The sequence below is a fragment of the Lissotriton vulgaris genome, chromosome 3_1 (assembly GCF_964263255.1).
Source record: "Lissotriton vulgaris chromosome 3_1, aLisVul1.2, whole genome shotgun sequence".
Classification (NCBI taxonomy): domain Eukaryota; kingdom Metazoa; phylum Chordata; class Amphibia; order Caudata; family Salamandridae; genus Lissotriton; species Lissotriton vulgaris.
Window position 1 is genome coordinate 1,021,587,460 of NC_141689.1, and position 16,197 is coordinate 1,021,603,656.

The 16,197-nt window shown below is 44.7% G+C and overlaps 1 protein-coding gene across 4 annotated transcripts in view; it reads right to left on the bottom strand.

Moving 5' to 3' along the window:
* The window catches only part of PSIP1 (PC4 and SRSF1 interacting protein 1), a 560,846-nt gene that overhangs the window by 388,405 nt on the left and 156,244 nt on the right, over positions 1 to 16,197 (bottom strand). For all 4 annotated transcript variants that reach the window (XM_086961408.1, XM_086961410.1, XM_086961411.1 and 1 more), the window contains one exon: positions 5,298 to 5,387. In XM_086961408.1, coding sequence (XP_086817534.1) covers positions 5,298 to 5,387 — 90 coding nt within the window. The remainder of the gene's footprint in view (positions 1 to 5,297; positions 5,388 to 16,197) is intronic.

Consider the following 16,197-nt stretch of genomic DNA (forward strand, 5'->3'; position numbering starts at 1 on the left):
ACGTGGGACCAGACACCCTGGACTACCTGCACTTTGCTAACAGTGCAACGACCGAGGTACCCTCGAAGTTGTGCATTGGGGTTTGAGAAGCCCCAGACCCCCAACAAGAAAGAACACCTAAGCACCCGGCTTCCCTGGGTGAGGCAACTCAAGTACTCCGGTGATTGAAGTGTCCTAGTTTAAAAGGGTTTTACAGTAGTCCATCTGGAAGTGTCCTGAATCTACTACTTTGTAACTTTTACGTTCCCATTATAACTCCATAGTAACCCTCGACTGTGTTTAGACACTGCACGCATCTCCCGTGGGCCTCCTACTTCCAATCCCTTGGTTGTCCGGTGTAGCCCCAGCGATTCCTTAGGCTCGAGGCCTATTCACCATTCCTGAAGTGGTTCTTATACCACTTACTTAGTATATGGTTCGTGAGGCCCCTAGGTCAGAATTGTATTTGTGCAACTTAAAGTATGCCTAATGAGTAACTTGTAATGTATCTCGATCTCTGACCTCATAAAGAGTTCAGAGGGGTTGTGTTAGTAATAAATATATATGAACAGGAACTCGCCAGACGCCCACGGCACCACCAACTATTTTTTCAATTGGATAATATTTTGTATATACCTTGTGTGGTGTCCTTCCATCTGGTATTCAAGGGATTATAATTGGTAAAACAGCTTGCTTCACATGCTCTCTGAAGTTTTAGCCTAAGACTGCAGGTCCATGCTAACACTAGGATAGCTGTCTATAAGGTTGACTTTACAACCACCATCATAAGGGTAATTTAGACTGGTGCAGGGTGCCCACTAGAATAGTGGACATCATATACCAGGCTAACTTCTCACAGTGTGTGACAGACAGGATGGATAAATGGGAGACTGGATTGGGTGTACTAATGCGCTTTCACATTCCACCAGCCACACAGAGACACATGTAAAATTAAATCAAGAAGCGCCTTAAGATGTACAAAGACTAGACATACTCGCTTGCCAAGGTTTGTTTTTTCCCCAATAGGGAACGTATATCTGCTAAGTGGTCCCATATCGTATGTGACCCTTAAGACAGTTCTGGCTTTTTCGCCTACAATCTGTTGCATTACGGAATCTGTTGTTTACATTAGTAAAGTCCATATTTTTGGCTAAGATCGCTAGCATTCCATCTGGTCTAGGCTAACAGGTCTGGGGTGGCTAAAATCTCAGCATCAATCTCCAAACAGGCCAGTTCTTTTTTAAACTATGAAAGGGCTGGGAGAAAGATACAACTAAATAGTGTAAGGAACAAAATGCCTTCCAACCATACACTGAAACGATAGTGCAAATCACTGCGGAGTATAGCGACCTTCTAAAGTCTTTGGTCTTGTGCCTTAATATGGTAACGAAAATCCTAAATGACTTGTAGCAGCCTTGTAACGTTTGTTTAGGTAACACCTTATACAATGAGCAACACAGTTTTTGGTTTGCATTTATTGTAGTGATAAATCAAGAAATTCACAATGCAAGGTGCCAGTAATAACTCCAGGTCATTTTAACAAAAATCCTTCCTTCACTTTGTTCAAACACCAAGAACTCTGGAAGTGAAATTAAAGGGGATTTCTTTTAAACCACTCATATTCTGTCACAAGCATTTCCTAGTCAATAGAAGACATGAGTGTCCAGTAAAAGTCCTGTCAAACCAGACAAAGCGAGTCTGGCAATAGAAAAAACGAATGAGCAAGGGCACCAGCCTTACATTCAACGTTCTTGTTAATGATATTATATGCCAAATTCTTGGCCTTTCCATCCCCTTCAGTAAACCATTAAACCTGTAACACACCGCAGCTTTGTGGTGCTTTAAAGAAATGGGTTATTTACCAGCAGCTCCAGTTCTCCAACCTATGTATCCTCTATACATTCACATGCTTGAATCATTCCCAGACGTCAGGCTGGGCATCCTTGATGACTTTAAACTGCAATAAAAAGTTTTTTAAACGGCTATAGGCCTCAACAAAAGTGTTTGTTGAGTAGCAAATCCACCTCATTTGAAACAATCTAGGCATCAGATCATGAGGTGGAAGCTCTAATCCCCCAGGGGCCACGATAGCTCAGATTTCACAGCACAAAGTCTGAGCGGAGAACATACTCAATGAGCGCCCGACCGGGAATAGCGGGTCGCATATGAATATGATGAGAAGCTGGGTTTCTGTTGCAATAACCCCCTCTCCCCCACACACACATTTTTTGTCGACTACTGATGCACTTTGACTTGATGTGCCCTGGGTCCCTGCCACACAGGTTCCCAGGGCCTGTGTTCTATCCCCAAAACTAAACCAATTGGCATCTTTGGCCCCAGGTCAGTCCCTGGTAAATGGTACCACAAGTACCCAGGGCAGTGTGACCAGGGAAGGCCTCTAAGGGCGGCAGCACTTATAATGCTACCATAAGAGGCCCTGTACCCTGGCACACACACTGCCTTTGCAGGCTGTGTGTTTTGGTGAAGAACAAAGTGAAGAGTTGACATGGCACACACATCTGTGTGCCATGCCTACAACCCACAGCCCTGGCAAAGATCAGTCACCCCTCTAGCTGGGTGCACTATACCAGTGATGAGGGTACAGGTGGAGGAACCCTGTACCCCTACAGTGTCCAAGTCCATTATTAGACATTGCAAGTGCAGTGCGGCCATTAAGAGTATATGGTGCTGGGATTTGTCAGTACAACTCCACGACACCATAATGGCTACAAAGAAAACGGAGTAGTTTGGTATCAAACTTTTCAGCACATTAAACCCACACTAATGCCAGTGTGGGATGTAATGAAAAATGCACGCAGAGGGCATCTTGGAGATGGCCCCTGAAAACTAACCTCCCACTACTGTCCAGGCTGAGTGGCTGCTTTCAGCTTCCACCACCAGACATGTTTCTGTACACGTGTCGAGAGTCTGCTGCTCTCTGGGCCTGAAACAATGCACATCCTGGGACGAGGTGCCAAGCATCCTCCCCCAGGATGGGCAGGGTTAATGGAGGAGAAGCTTCAAAAGGTGTCCCGCCTTTGTGAGCTTCCCCAGACCACTTACTGCTTTCAGCAACTGGTGCCCACTGGTTCTGACCCGCACTGTGGGTGGGAAAAACAAGTGAGGAAGAGAGGTGTGCCCACCTCTGCCAACTCCACCCCTCAGGTGGGGGAGGCGAGGTGAAGCACAACTGAGTCCACGCCATCTTGCAGATGGGGGTACTCAGCCAACCAGGGAAAGGCTTATGCCACCCTCCCACTGGAGGGTGGCATAAGCTAGCATTTAGGGCACCCCTGAACCTTGCTTCCTCAGACCAGAAGAAACTGCAAGAAAAGAAGAGGGGCCGAACAGCTGTGCAGAAGCTAACAAGAGGAAGAAGCCCACTGACTTAGCCCCAGCCCTAACGGCCTATCTCCACTTCGAACCAGCTAATGCAAAATCCCAGTGGGTCCTGCAGCCAGCAGCCTCTAAAACCCCGGAGAACCGGCCTGCCTCCAACCACAAAGATTGTGTCTCCCTTGAACACTGGATTTGTTTAACCGCAACCTCTGGCTCTGGCCGGACACCGCAAGTCCGTACCACACTGCACCCACGTCCACGGCCCAGGCTTGAGTGGGCAATCACCATGAGGAGGTCCCCACGGCGATCCTAACCAGAGATCCGGCGACAACTGACCTGTCTCAAACCTCCAGCCAATGCCTGCAGCCTAAATCCGGAAGGTCCCCCCAACTGCGACCAGGAGCTGTTAAGAAGATCTAAACACAAAAAGCCCCCCTGCACCAGACGCCCACAGCCTTGGGTGGCCAAACCGACAGTGCCTAACGAACTCCTAACTTCTTAACTTACCTCTCGAAGTGGTGGTCGCACCTAGAAGACCTTCGTCCCCAAGCCTGCAGTGCCTTTGCAAACCGGAGGTTCCCCATTGCAAACATTAGGGAGCCCGGCGTCAAAACAGCACCCGGCCGCCCTAGTGCTGCTGTGGGTGCACCTTTGGTGCTCCTTGTTCCCCATTTGCCCTGAGCTAAAGCAACGTAGGAAGAGAGCACTTTCTCACAGTCCTCACATGTAATATGATGCACTTTGCCTTAGGGTTATGAAACCTGCTGTAGGGGTGATGGGGCATGGCACACAAGGCGTGTGCCATACCATGCTCTCACCCTTGTCTGCACCATTTCACACAGTCTGAAATGGCAGTCTGCGTGAGTTTAGTGGTGGGTCCCTTAGGGTGGCACAATACATGCTGCAGCTCTTAGGGAACCTCCACAGGACCCATGCCCAAGGTACCAGGTGGACCATTTACTAGGGACTTATAGGGGTGCTAAAGGTCTTGCCAATTGGGAAACAATTGCACAGTTACTTTGTTTTAGGGATAGAACACTGGAATTGGTGACTTAGTTAGCAGTCAAAATTGCATCAAATCCCAGGAAAATGTGGGATGACCATGTCAAAAAGGGGTACTTTCCTACAGATAACCACATTTGTGTAGTGTTTATGTTTCTCAAGAATAGTCGAAGGCTAATATTTTTCATGTGCAATGTATTTGTGTCTATGGGTTGTGTGCAAATTATAAATAAAACCTCGACTTTGCTCCAAGTATAAGTCTGCACTACTTTAAAGCAAGCCTGAATCTGCCTTGAGGTAACCCACCACAATTTAGCCACGGGCTGAAAGTATCACCATTTGTACATTCAGTAGCTCCCCTAAGGTGCACAAGAACATCTATACTGCCTAGCTTTAGAAAAAAAAGGATATCAAGGGCACTCTCACTATATTGTTCCCTTATCTGGAAGATAAGCAGAAACTTCACACACACTCCTGGAAAACATCCATTTGCTCACAAGATTGCACAGCGCTTGCAAAGCAGACCACTTTTTACCTAATAATCCCTTACAAGCATAAAGAGCCCCCACACCTTCTCAAGTCTACAAGGCTATCTGTAAAACAAAATTCCGACTGGACGGCAATGTGTTATCCACCAACATGACAGGCCACTCTACGGAAGATCAAAAATGAATTATACTCTTCAATGTCTTTCAATTAAATATTCTTCAATTGACCCCCACACTAACCTAAGTTATTCAATGTAAAACAAGTAACAATTATATAAATGTGTATTTATTTGTACAACAAACCTATTGCCCAGATGTCCTCTTGGATAAGATCACTGTAATAAAACAACTCTGTATAAACTAAGCATATCTGGAGAACACAACACTACCAAGGCCTTTCTTGGATTACAAAGCAATGATATGTTTTACAGAAGCCCCGCATCATACTGTAAAAAAAAAAAAAAAAGAAAATCTGAAATAAGTCCTCACTTTTACAACTGCATTCTTCCTTCGCTTGGGGCCCATCTTCTCTTCACTTTCCTCAGTGTCGTCTTCCTCCGTAATAATAGATGAGAAGATCTTGTAAAAAAAAAAAATATATAAATATTTTCAAAGTGTACTAAGCAAATGTCAGTATAAGGGGTGGGGGTGGAGGGCATACAAAGAGGCAGGGTGCTGCTACTCAATCTTTTTGTAAACTCAAGTTAATTATTTACGAGAACGTCATTTATTTCTAAAAACCAGTGATGAAGAGCAATTTACTTACCAATAATAATAAAATTGCACATTAGTTTGAAGCATTGTTCCCTTTACCTCGGGATTTGTCCTTACACACGTCTCTTTCATCATTTCAACTTCCAAGCTTTCGCCTCCAGATTTTTCCTTGACAGCCTAACATTTAAGCTCAAAACTCTGAAATCCCGAATGCCTATTCCTACCCACCCAAACAGGTGTGTGTCCCTTGCCATGACAGCCAGGGAAATTTTCTCTAGTCAGAAGAATCTCATTCTCATCTTCCTCTATCCGGGAAAACGACAAGAAATCACAGGGTAGAAAACTTAACACAGGGTTAAGGGTAGGGAGAGAACAGTATTTTCCTTTGAGGGACATGACGGCAGTACATGTGGGCGGTGGAAGGAAGACAATGACAGGGAGAAGGAAACATGATTGTAAGTGGTTGAAGGGAGAAGAATTGGGAATAATCTGGACTTGATGAAAAATGACTAAGGAAGGAGTGTATAACATGTGAGGACTAAGTAAGTGCCGATGACTCACAGCTCAGACTACATCAACAACTGCAGTCAGGTGAAGATATTGCTCTTCAATGCAGCAAAGACTAAGCGTGTGAAGACTTGGCAAAAAGGAAGATGGTGAATGAGGACATAAAACCAAGTTCAAGATTTAAAGTAAGTGAGAGAGGACGGCAGGGTCATAGCTTCCTGCGCATCAAAAAGCAAATCTACGATGTCTTGAAAGGATGCCACTGGTCTCTGGTAGATGGTTGTCATCAAGACCTTCCTAGCCAATTAAGATACAAATAATTCACAGATCAACGTGCTCACAATGTAGTAAGCTTAACAAAGGGTTAGGAGTAGGGAGAGAACAGCATTTTGCTTTTAGGAATGTAGGAAGCTGGCTCAGTATATCGTATACCACAAGGTGTTTTATACAGTGCACAGAGTCCAGAGATTCCCCGGAAGTGTACAAAACTCAGTGTAAAACCCATAGTGCTCTATTAGTGGTAGTGTGGGCAAGCAGCCCTAGGCCTCACACAAAGGAGTGCAAGACATTTATTGCAAATCATTGACCAATAATGGACCCACGACTCAAAAAAGAGATCCAGAACAATTTTAGTAAAATACACTTCATTTGTAATTTATTTTAACCCCTTGCATGCTTGTGACGGAACCCCTTCCGTCACAAGCCTCGGGTGAGCTATGTTAGTGACGGAACGGTTCCGTCACGGCCCACTCGGCGCGCCTGCGCGACGCGTTCCATTGAGCGGGCGCGTTTGTGACGGAACCGTTCCGTCACAAGGACAGCTCACCCGCGAGCCGTGACGGAGCGGTTCCGTCAAAAGTACGGGACCGCCGCGCGACCGCCCCACCCCCTTAGCGCTGCGGCGGAATAGCCGCCGCAGCGAAGGGGTTAAGACCAAGATATTCGCAAAGGTGAGTACGTTTTAAAATAAAAATACCCTTGACTTTCACAAGTAGACACAGTTCCAGTCTTCAGGACAAAAAGGTCAGCAAGAGGCAAGGTCAGGTGAGTACCAAACCTGCAACATCAGCAGCCCAGGGGCGGCCGGGTGCAGAGGTCAAAATTGGAGTTCGATCCAATGTGTTTCAATGGAGACTGGAGGTCCTCAAAGCAACACATTGCTGCAGTGGAATCCCATAACATTTCCCATGTGAGAGTAGCTAATGATCCTTCCCTACAAATACATCATATCACATAGCTGTCAAAATAAAGTGTAATACTTTTAGATATATTCACCGTCAGCAAGGCCAATAGGTTGCCAGAGAGATTTCACCTTATGATTGATGTTTCCCAATGTTTCGCAGGACCCATCAAATACAGTCAGAATTTTCTAAAAAGTAAACAGTTCACTTGATTACTGAGTCACCCAGCAAATTTTGCTGAAGGGCAGCAAATGCTACATTGGGCTGTCGAGCATTCACAGTTGTATGCCTCAAAGAAGTGGAAGTACTTTTACTGAGCAGCTAACGTAACCAAGCCAATGGCCTATGAAGCTCACTGGTACCTTGTTTTCTTTGAAATGGCACCATGCATGACAAAGTAAAAGAGCACTCTGCACATCATTATTACGGCAGAACTTTTTTAGGTCTGTCTAGCGACGCAGCGCATGCGCTGTCGCCTTGGCGAGCCCTATTGTCGTCGGTTTTAAGGCAGAAGGGGGAAGAACTTTTTTAGGTCTGTCTAGCGCCGCAGCGCATGCGCTGTCGCCTTGGCGAGCCCTATTGTCGTCGGTTTTAAGGCAGAAGGGGGAGAAGAGATGTGCACACGTGGACGAGGGAAATGTGCACGCGTACGGCTTGCAGCGTTACCCTCTTGCTCTCTCCCTCGCTCTATCCATCAGGATGTGCACGCGTGGAAAGCAGATGTGCACGCGTAGGGCTGGTTATAGACTCCGCCAGCCTGCACGTCCCGCTGGAGAAGGACGGCATCTCAGCCGTGCTCAAATTTAGTGCGAGCGGGTTGCGCGCGTCTCTTCACAGGGGCGTTTAGTAAACACGGAAACTATATGGGTCGGGTACGATAAATATGAAATTGGAGCAACACTGATCCCCATACTTTGACCAACAAGGAGGTCCCCCAGCCATTTTAAACAGACTCACGGCATTTGTGTTTTCTCTCCTTCCCCTGAATCCTTTGGTGCCCTGCCCTCGCAGGTGTCGCATAGGGGCATCCCGCCGATAAAAAGAAATATACCTACACAAGAGGTCGGGCTGTTAGGGCCGCTCCGGCTTGTTGCCCTGGAGACCACGGGCCCACTCGTGTCTCCGCTCAACTTTCTCAGCTACGAATTTTGCGGATCATAGGCGGAAGAATTCAGCGAAACAGTGAACACAAAGGAAGGATGTTTCCCTGCGAACTGGCAATCGAGAGGATGCCGCAAAGCTTTTGCTGCAGCCATCTTAAAAACAGAATTACATGCTGTGTGAGATTGCCTCCCTGGGGAAAAACAAAATTGTCTTTTTCATTCAGAAATAAAAGAAAATATTTTACCTACACAAAAAGAGGTACTAGGAGATTTCCTTTTTTGAATTATCATTAGAGCATATGCAAGTGCACAGCACAATAGAATATCAGTTATCCCCAACTAAACGCAAAGGCGTACCCATAGATACTCTTTATTTGTTCATATATTTTTTCTGTTAGGCGCCTTGACGCCTTCGGGCTAAGTCACGCATTATAAGAATCTCTTCATTTCATTTCATTTCATTTCAAATACTCTCTTAAGCATGACTCAATATATTTATACGGGTTACACCTGCAGCTGGTATAAGATCACCAAACATGGCTAATCCAAGATGGTCCATTGAATACTTTTTTGTTCAGGCCGTCAGCTTCACACGTTCTTGCCATCTGTCCATGCCTTTACAAAACCCGGCCCCAGAAGTGAAAGGTGATATCTCGATTCTCTCTCACTGCAGTTTTCTTTTTTCCCCCCATTTTAACCCAAGCAATACTGTTGGCTTCTGAATAGAATTTCTTAGGGGGGGGGTGTCTCCAATGTAGGTGCAGGGAGCACTATTCCTGTGCAATCAGTCGAGTGAGCTTCACAAATGGTACCAGCTCGCCCGACTTATGTTTTGTGTTTTTGTTCGAAGCCCACAGACAGCACAGCAGCCTGGTTTGCAAAGATATCTTGGGGATATTATAAAAGCTTCCCCGGAAATAGTCAGTTGTTTAACATTGGCTTTGTGGTTTGGAACACATTAGCATGCTATCCATTTGCTGGCTATCAAAAAAACAAAATTAGAGTGTCCAGCATGTCTTTATTCCTCCCATGGCTCTTGTATTCTCCTACGAGGCCTTTACATATTCTGATCTTGTTTTGTATTTGTGGGTTGGAGACATTCTTCAAGCTGTTGCCCTTTATCAGTGCAGAGCGCTGCGCTGACACCAGATGTGAAATATTTTTTCGTGTAGATTAATTGGCTGCAGTTAACGAACACAGGGCCAGGAAGGATTTAGAAAGGAGAGGGTGGGATGTGATGAGGCGTTCGTGTTGGATTTTTTGACAATATCATACGTGTTTGGGAGGAGACAGAAGTTCTGACGTGCAATTACATATAAATGTACATATAATGTAATGCAATGTGATAACAATGGCAGGCTGTACATCACCTCATATGCACAAGGAATTCGGGAGTATAAGAAATGTAAACACAAAAAACAAGTATTCTTAAAAAGCATACGCACAGATCAGTAACACAACTTGCACATGAAGGGAGCACGAGTAAAAAATAAAAAGCCCAAGCAAGCATAACACAAAATACAGACAAAAAAATAACAAGCACTGCCGTTGCCAATAGGTTTCGCATTTGGAAAGTTGGAGCTATTGGTTTTGTAAATGACATTTTATAATTATATATCGTTTTTGGCATTGTCAATAACAATATATAAATATAAAATGTCATTTACAAAACCAATAGCTCCAACTTTCCAAATGCGAAACCTATTGGCAACGCTAGTGCAGGTTAATCTATCCACTGGGGACACTCATCCAGGAGAAAGTTTTAAATCACTTTTCCTGTTTTTTGCACTCTGCCCCTCACTCTACCTACATTGGATAACTTACAAGACCTGACGCGCCTCTCCTGTGGTAGAGTTGTAGCCTACACTGGTTGCCTTGCGGTCTCAGTGTGCAAGAGGGAACCCAATGATGAAGCATGTCACCTTCGGGTGAGTGAGTGTTCTCGTCTGAACACTTGTGTGAGTCTGTCCCCTCACCTTTACAGAGAATAATCATTTTATAGTGTAGCTACGCTGGTTACCCTTATGTGAGTACCGATTATATGGAGTGGTCCCGTGAATGGTAAGAATTCCTCCAGAGAGACCCTTATAGTGAGATTATATGGTATTTACTGTACCATGCGGATTTTGGTACTTTAAATACCAAAAACCCTCCTTTTATTCCCCACAAACTCGTAATAGATTATATTTCTTGTACACAATAAATAAAATACCCCATTGTATCAATACTGAGCACATGCCATAAATAACCAAAACTCACAGTATGGCTCAATCTCCCCATCCCTTTAAAATCAAATATGTCCTTGCGTAATGTAACTGGTGCTCCTGTAAAGTGCTCCAATTTCTTTGTGTCGACATTTTGCTAAAGATAAAAAAAACTCCAAAAGTATTTTCGAAAGAAGCTACATCCACATGGTTATATATGTCACTTCCCACAATATATTTATCACATTGCTAGTTGCAAACCCTTGACGTTGGATCTAGTAAAATGCGATTCATTTACAAATGTTTAGTATTGAGAAATTTGCATCTCCCTCTTGTGTTTCCAAGAGATTGCTGGAAGCCGCCAAAAATGCCGACAGTGCAAAATTAGACGGGAGACTCAATGTTAAGCAACAAATGGTTTTCCTTCGGCTTTCTCGTAATTTAAAAAAAAAAAAGAGTTAGATTTCCACGATATTTCCTAAAGATAGTGCTTCCCTGCTCGAATTTCGGCTTGTAGGCTACCTCACCCGATTTGGGCAACGAGATGGCTAACTGCCAGGGTGAGAGCACTCCATTTCAATTGATGACGGGCACCACACACCAAATTGGCAATCATCTGCTCAGTTTTCAAAAGTGGGGGCTTTAGAAATACGCTGACTGGAACGGCTGTGTGGTAAAAAATATATATATATATATATATATCCACCACGGGTTTTCAGCAAGGCATTCAGCACTTGAAGCAGTCTGACATCGTGCTACCACAAGAAAACAGCAGACCCAGTAATTCCGTGAGTTGATCGTTTATTTCAGCAACACAGCAGCATAACGTTTCGGCCTCTCACAGGCCTTGATCACATGGTGTTACCCTAGGGTATGGCTGAATATAAAGTGCAAAAGTGCTCAATGGTAACCAATCACAATACAGTAAAGTGCTATCGTGCAATGAACATGGTAGAAATACTCTGTGTCACATGACAAAGGAATAAAGAAAATACCATTCAGTTCATTGTAAACATATAAGGTCAGTTCGCCAATAACGGGATAAATCCCAGTTCAGACCCAATGATCAAGTGTATATTAATTCACAACACCTGAATTTCAACAATAACTGGATAAATCCATTTGGGGGTTTATGTGTCCATAGAATCACAAACCGAAAAAAGCCACAATGTATTAAATCATAATCCCATGGTACCACGCACATTTAAAAAAATGTTTTCTATTTGTGCTGTATTTTTAAGCATTTGGATAAATCCTATTTGGTGTGTGAACACTCATGTTGAATATGCATATATAGTTATATAGCGTAATTCCATAATATTGAAACATGTTTTTATACACCAGAAACATTGTGAACCATTTCCCTTTGGTCTCATGAATAGGCGAACATGCCCCACAAAGCACTGCAACGGTTACCGTAACCAAAATATCTAAAGTAAAGTGCAAAGTGAACGGTGATTAAAATCCCAAGACAGACCTTTTCAACTGAATATTAATCTGACCATGATATTAAATTAATTATAATCAGATCTGTCTAATGGAAAAGATAGGAACACTGGGTGTATTATTTGGACAATTGAGCAAGCGTTAGGTCATAGCATAACCTCCTGGCCAAGCTGGAAATACATTATTTAACCATGATATGAGGTCCTTTGAAACTGGCCTAACAACTAACCCTAAAGGAACATATCTGAATGGAGAAACCGATAATTGATCTATAGACAGGTATAAAAATCCTCTGAAGCATTCAGGCCATTTGGGGACTTACTATCCAGCATGAGGATGTATCTTGTTTCTAATTTTCTCAATGCTGCTTCTCTGTTGCCCCCCCTTCTCATAGGTAAAATACAGTCTATCACATAGTACTTCAGGAGCTCACTATTGCTGTTATGTTTCTCCCTGAAGTGCCTGGCCACCGGGTAAGCTGGGTCGTTGGTCTTTATGGCCCGTAGGTGTTGTAAGATCCTTTTATGTACCTGTAATTTGGAACTGCCCACGTACCGTAGGCCGCACGGGCATTCCAAAACATATACAGAAAATTCACTTTTACAAGTGAGTTTTTTCCTGATCTTACATGGGGATTCTGAGAAGGGAATGGTATACTCTGTCTTGTTCACACCCTGAATGCAGGCCTTACATGAGGCGCACTTCCTGAAGCCCCTGCTACCAGCTAACCAGTCCTTCCTAATAACAAGTTCAGGGCTGGATTTCACCAATGCGTCCTGCAATGAAAAAGCTTTTCTATAAGTGATTGCCGGTTTTGCGGGCAATTCATTGCCAATAATTGGATCACATTTGACCAAGTTCCAATACTTGTTAATGATTTTGCGTAAGGCACCATGCTGGTTGCTAAAAGACCAAATAAGTCTCACAGGCTGTTGTATTTGGGTCTTGGTGGAATTACGAGACCCCCTGTGTTCTAGGGCTTCTTGTCGGGATATGGCATTGGCTTTTCTAATTGCTGCCAACACCACTTTGTCGTCATAACCCCGAGCCAAGAATCTCTGCCTGCTGGCTTCCTGTGCTATTTGATTTTGATCATCAGTGCTGCAAGCCCTCCTGATCCTTAGCATTTCCCCATAGGGAATGCTGCGGATCAGGTGTGGAGGATGGTGGCTCTTGGCGTGCAGCACCGTGTTGCCTGCCGTGGGTTTCCTGAACAAAGATGTTTGGATTTCCCCATTAATAATGTCAATTGCAACAAAGTGGCATGAGTATGGCTGATGTCAGATGTAAAGGACAAGTTATAGTTGTTAACATTTAACTTCAAGATAAACTCTGTCGCTTGTTCAGTAGTACCCTTCCAGATCATACAAACATCATCGATGTATCTGTACCACCGAACAATATGATCCCTGCAGATATCAGGGTACTCGCCACTGAGGACCTGTCTCTCCCAGTACCCCATATGAAGACAGGCGTAACTGGGAGAAAAACAGGCCCCCATGGCTACCCCTCTAATCTGCTGGAAATACTGTTTGTTAAACAGAAAGTAGTTGTTATTCAGACAGAAGTTTATCATTGACAAAAGCATCTTGTTATGTTCCACCAACATTATCGGACGATACCCCAAATAGTGAGCCACTGCCCTCAAACCATCCACATGGATGATACTGGTGTATAGGGCAGTGACATCAAGTGTGATAAGCAGGTAAGAGGGATCCCACACTACAGTGCTTAATTTTCTTAAAAAGTCACTCGAGTCTTGAACATATGAGGGCAATCCCGCCACGTGTTCCTGCAAAAAGGAGTCCACATAGATGGTAACTTTCTCAAGTAAGCCCCCACATGCAGAGATGATGGGTCTGCCTGGGGGTTTTTCTGAGTTCTTGTGGATCTTGGGGATCAAGTAGAGGACAGGCATTATGGGAAAGTCATTCTTAAGATATTTCAGTTCGTCCATACTAATAAGCCCAGATGACCTCCAGCCTGTCAGCATGGAATAGAACGTACTTTGAGCTTTTTTGATGACTGCTAGATCACAATGTCTGTAACACATATTGTCATTTAACTGTGCAGTCGCTTCCTCTAAGTACAAGTCTCTCGACCATAAAACAATGTTGCCCCCCTTGTCCGATTGGCGGACAATTACATTTCCATCTCGCTGGATTTTACTCACTAAATCCGTATATTTCTTATTGCAGTTGAACTGGTGTTTGCTGTTCCTTAATGTCCTTGAGTGCAGTGCCTTAATGTCTTTAACTGCCGCCTCTTCAAAGATATTGATGTTATCATGCAGCATCTGAGGAATATAAGTTGATTTCGGTTTAAATGTGGTGAGGCAACCCCTCGCTGTGGCAGGGGGAGAAGATGAAAAGTCATTGTTGGACAATTGTGTCAGGAATTGTTCATTTCTCAAACTCTCCATATCTTGAACCAGAGGTAAATCATGGCCAATGAGTGTTGGACTGTTGGAGATATTACCATCTGATCTGACCTCAGGACTCCGAAACCTGTTATTCATAAAGTGCTTTTTCAATTTTAATTTTCTTGTAAATTTGAACAAGTCAATCCGCGTGTCTGCGTAATTAAAATTGCGAGGTGGACAGAAAGATAAGCCCTTAGATAATGTTGTTAGTTCAGAGTCAGTAAGTTGCATAGAGGTAAGATTAATAATGGAGAAATTCGACACACATGTTTGTTCTCCTATTGCTTCTTCTTTTTGCTCCACTGCCTTTTGTAGGGTTTGCGCTTTGGAGCATCGTCTTGCTCTGGCTTTTCGGCGCTGTCTTCGTTTGGTGTTGGGGTTTTTGATGTTTTTGGGCGTTCGACCCTGGGGCGCAGTATGTCTCTGTTGTCCTGATTCACTAACTCCAACTCCTGCGCCATCGTGAACCGGGTAAACCCCAACCCTGAACGGGTTCTGCCTCCTTCATATTCAGAGCCGCTATCAATGTTTGAACTCAGGTCTGCATTGGAAGAGCTTGCTGGTGATGTCGCGCGTTGGGCCCCTCGCTCTTTAGGAGCACCCTGATTTTTTGGTGGCTGGGAAAGTTTTCTGGCGTCATATTTACGCGCAAACGTAAAAATGCGCCCTTCTAAATAATCTGTCTTATCCCTCTGGAACTTGTACTGTTTCCTTTTGATTATGATGTCCTCCTCCTTTTGGACCCGGACCATCATTTCTTCTCGGAGTTTCAAGCTCTCTGCCGCCTTGTCAGTGCTCAGACCCTCAATCTCAAGATTTAGTTCATCAATTTGTGTTTGAATCTTGATGCGGTCTGACTCTGCATAGCGCACTAATATTTGTACAAGACGCCTCGAGGAATCTAAGTTACATTCTGCCCACTCCCTGAGCATTTCGGGGTCAGGTTGGTCGTAACTCGGGGCCAAAAGCACTCGTAACCCCCTTGGTATCCGATTGACTTCTAGGTACCTGCTCAGGGAGCGGTGCTCCCACCACTTTGCCTGTTCGCGCTTAATCAGTCTTTCCAGTTTCTTATAGAGACCACGTAAATTTAAGGCACCCTCATTCACCTCCACAGTGGGACCTAACACAACCGACCCCCCAGCCGGGGAGTCGTCAAATACGTCGAGGGCAGCCACCTCCCTCCCTCTTCTTCCACCAGTTGCCATGTTGCAAATATAGAAAAATACTGTTTAAACGCGCAGTCTCGCGTCACTCACTGGTTTGTCGGTTCGAAGGCAAATGCAACCTGCCGACAGTCCTGGAATTGCCTCCTTCACGGAAAGTATCCCAATGCTCGTCAGAATCCTCAGGCAGGCTCAACAACCCGGGCGTGCGACCGCCGTCGGCACGCCGAGTCGGAACCCGCTCTCAAACCAACGATGTTTTCAGGAAATTCCGGCGCTCTGCGGTCACTCCCAAACGAGAGAGACACTGCCTCCGGGTCACCGGAGGTCGTAGCTTCCTGCCGCAGAGCCAGCAAACGAAGGAGGGGTCCTGCCACGCCGGAGAAGCAGCAACCGGCTAGGAAATCCACCACGGGTTTTCAGCAAGGCATTCAGCACTTGAAGCAGTCTGACATCGTGCTACCACAAGAAAACAGCAGACCCAGTAATTCCGTGAGTTGATCGTTTATTTCAGCAACACAGCAGCATAACGTTTCGGCCTCTCACAGGCCTTGATCACATGGTGTTACCCTAGGGTATGGCTGAATATAAAGTGCAAAAGTGCTCAATGGTAACCAATCACAATACAGTAAAGTGCTATCGTGCT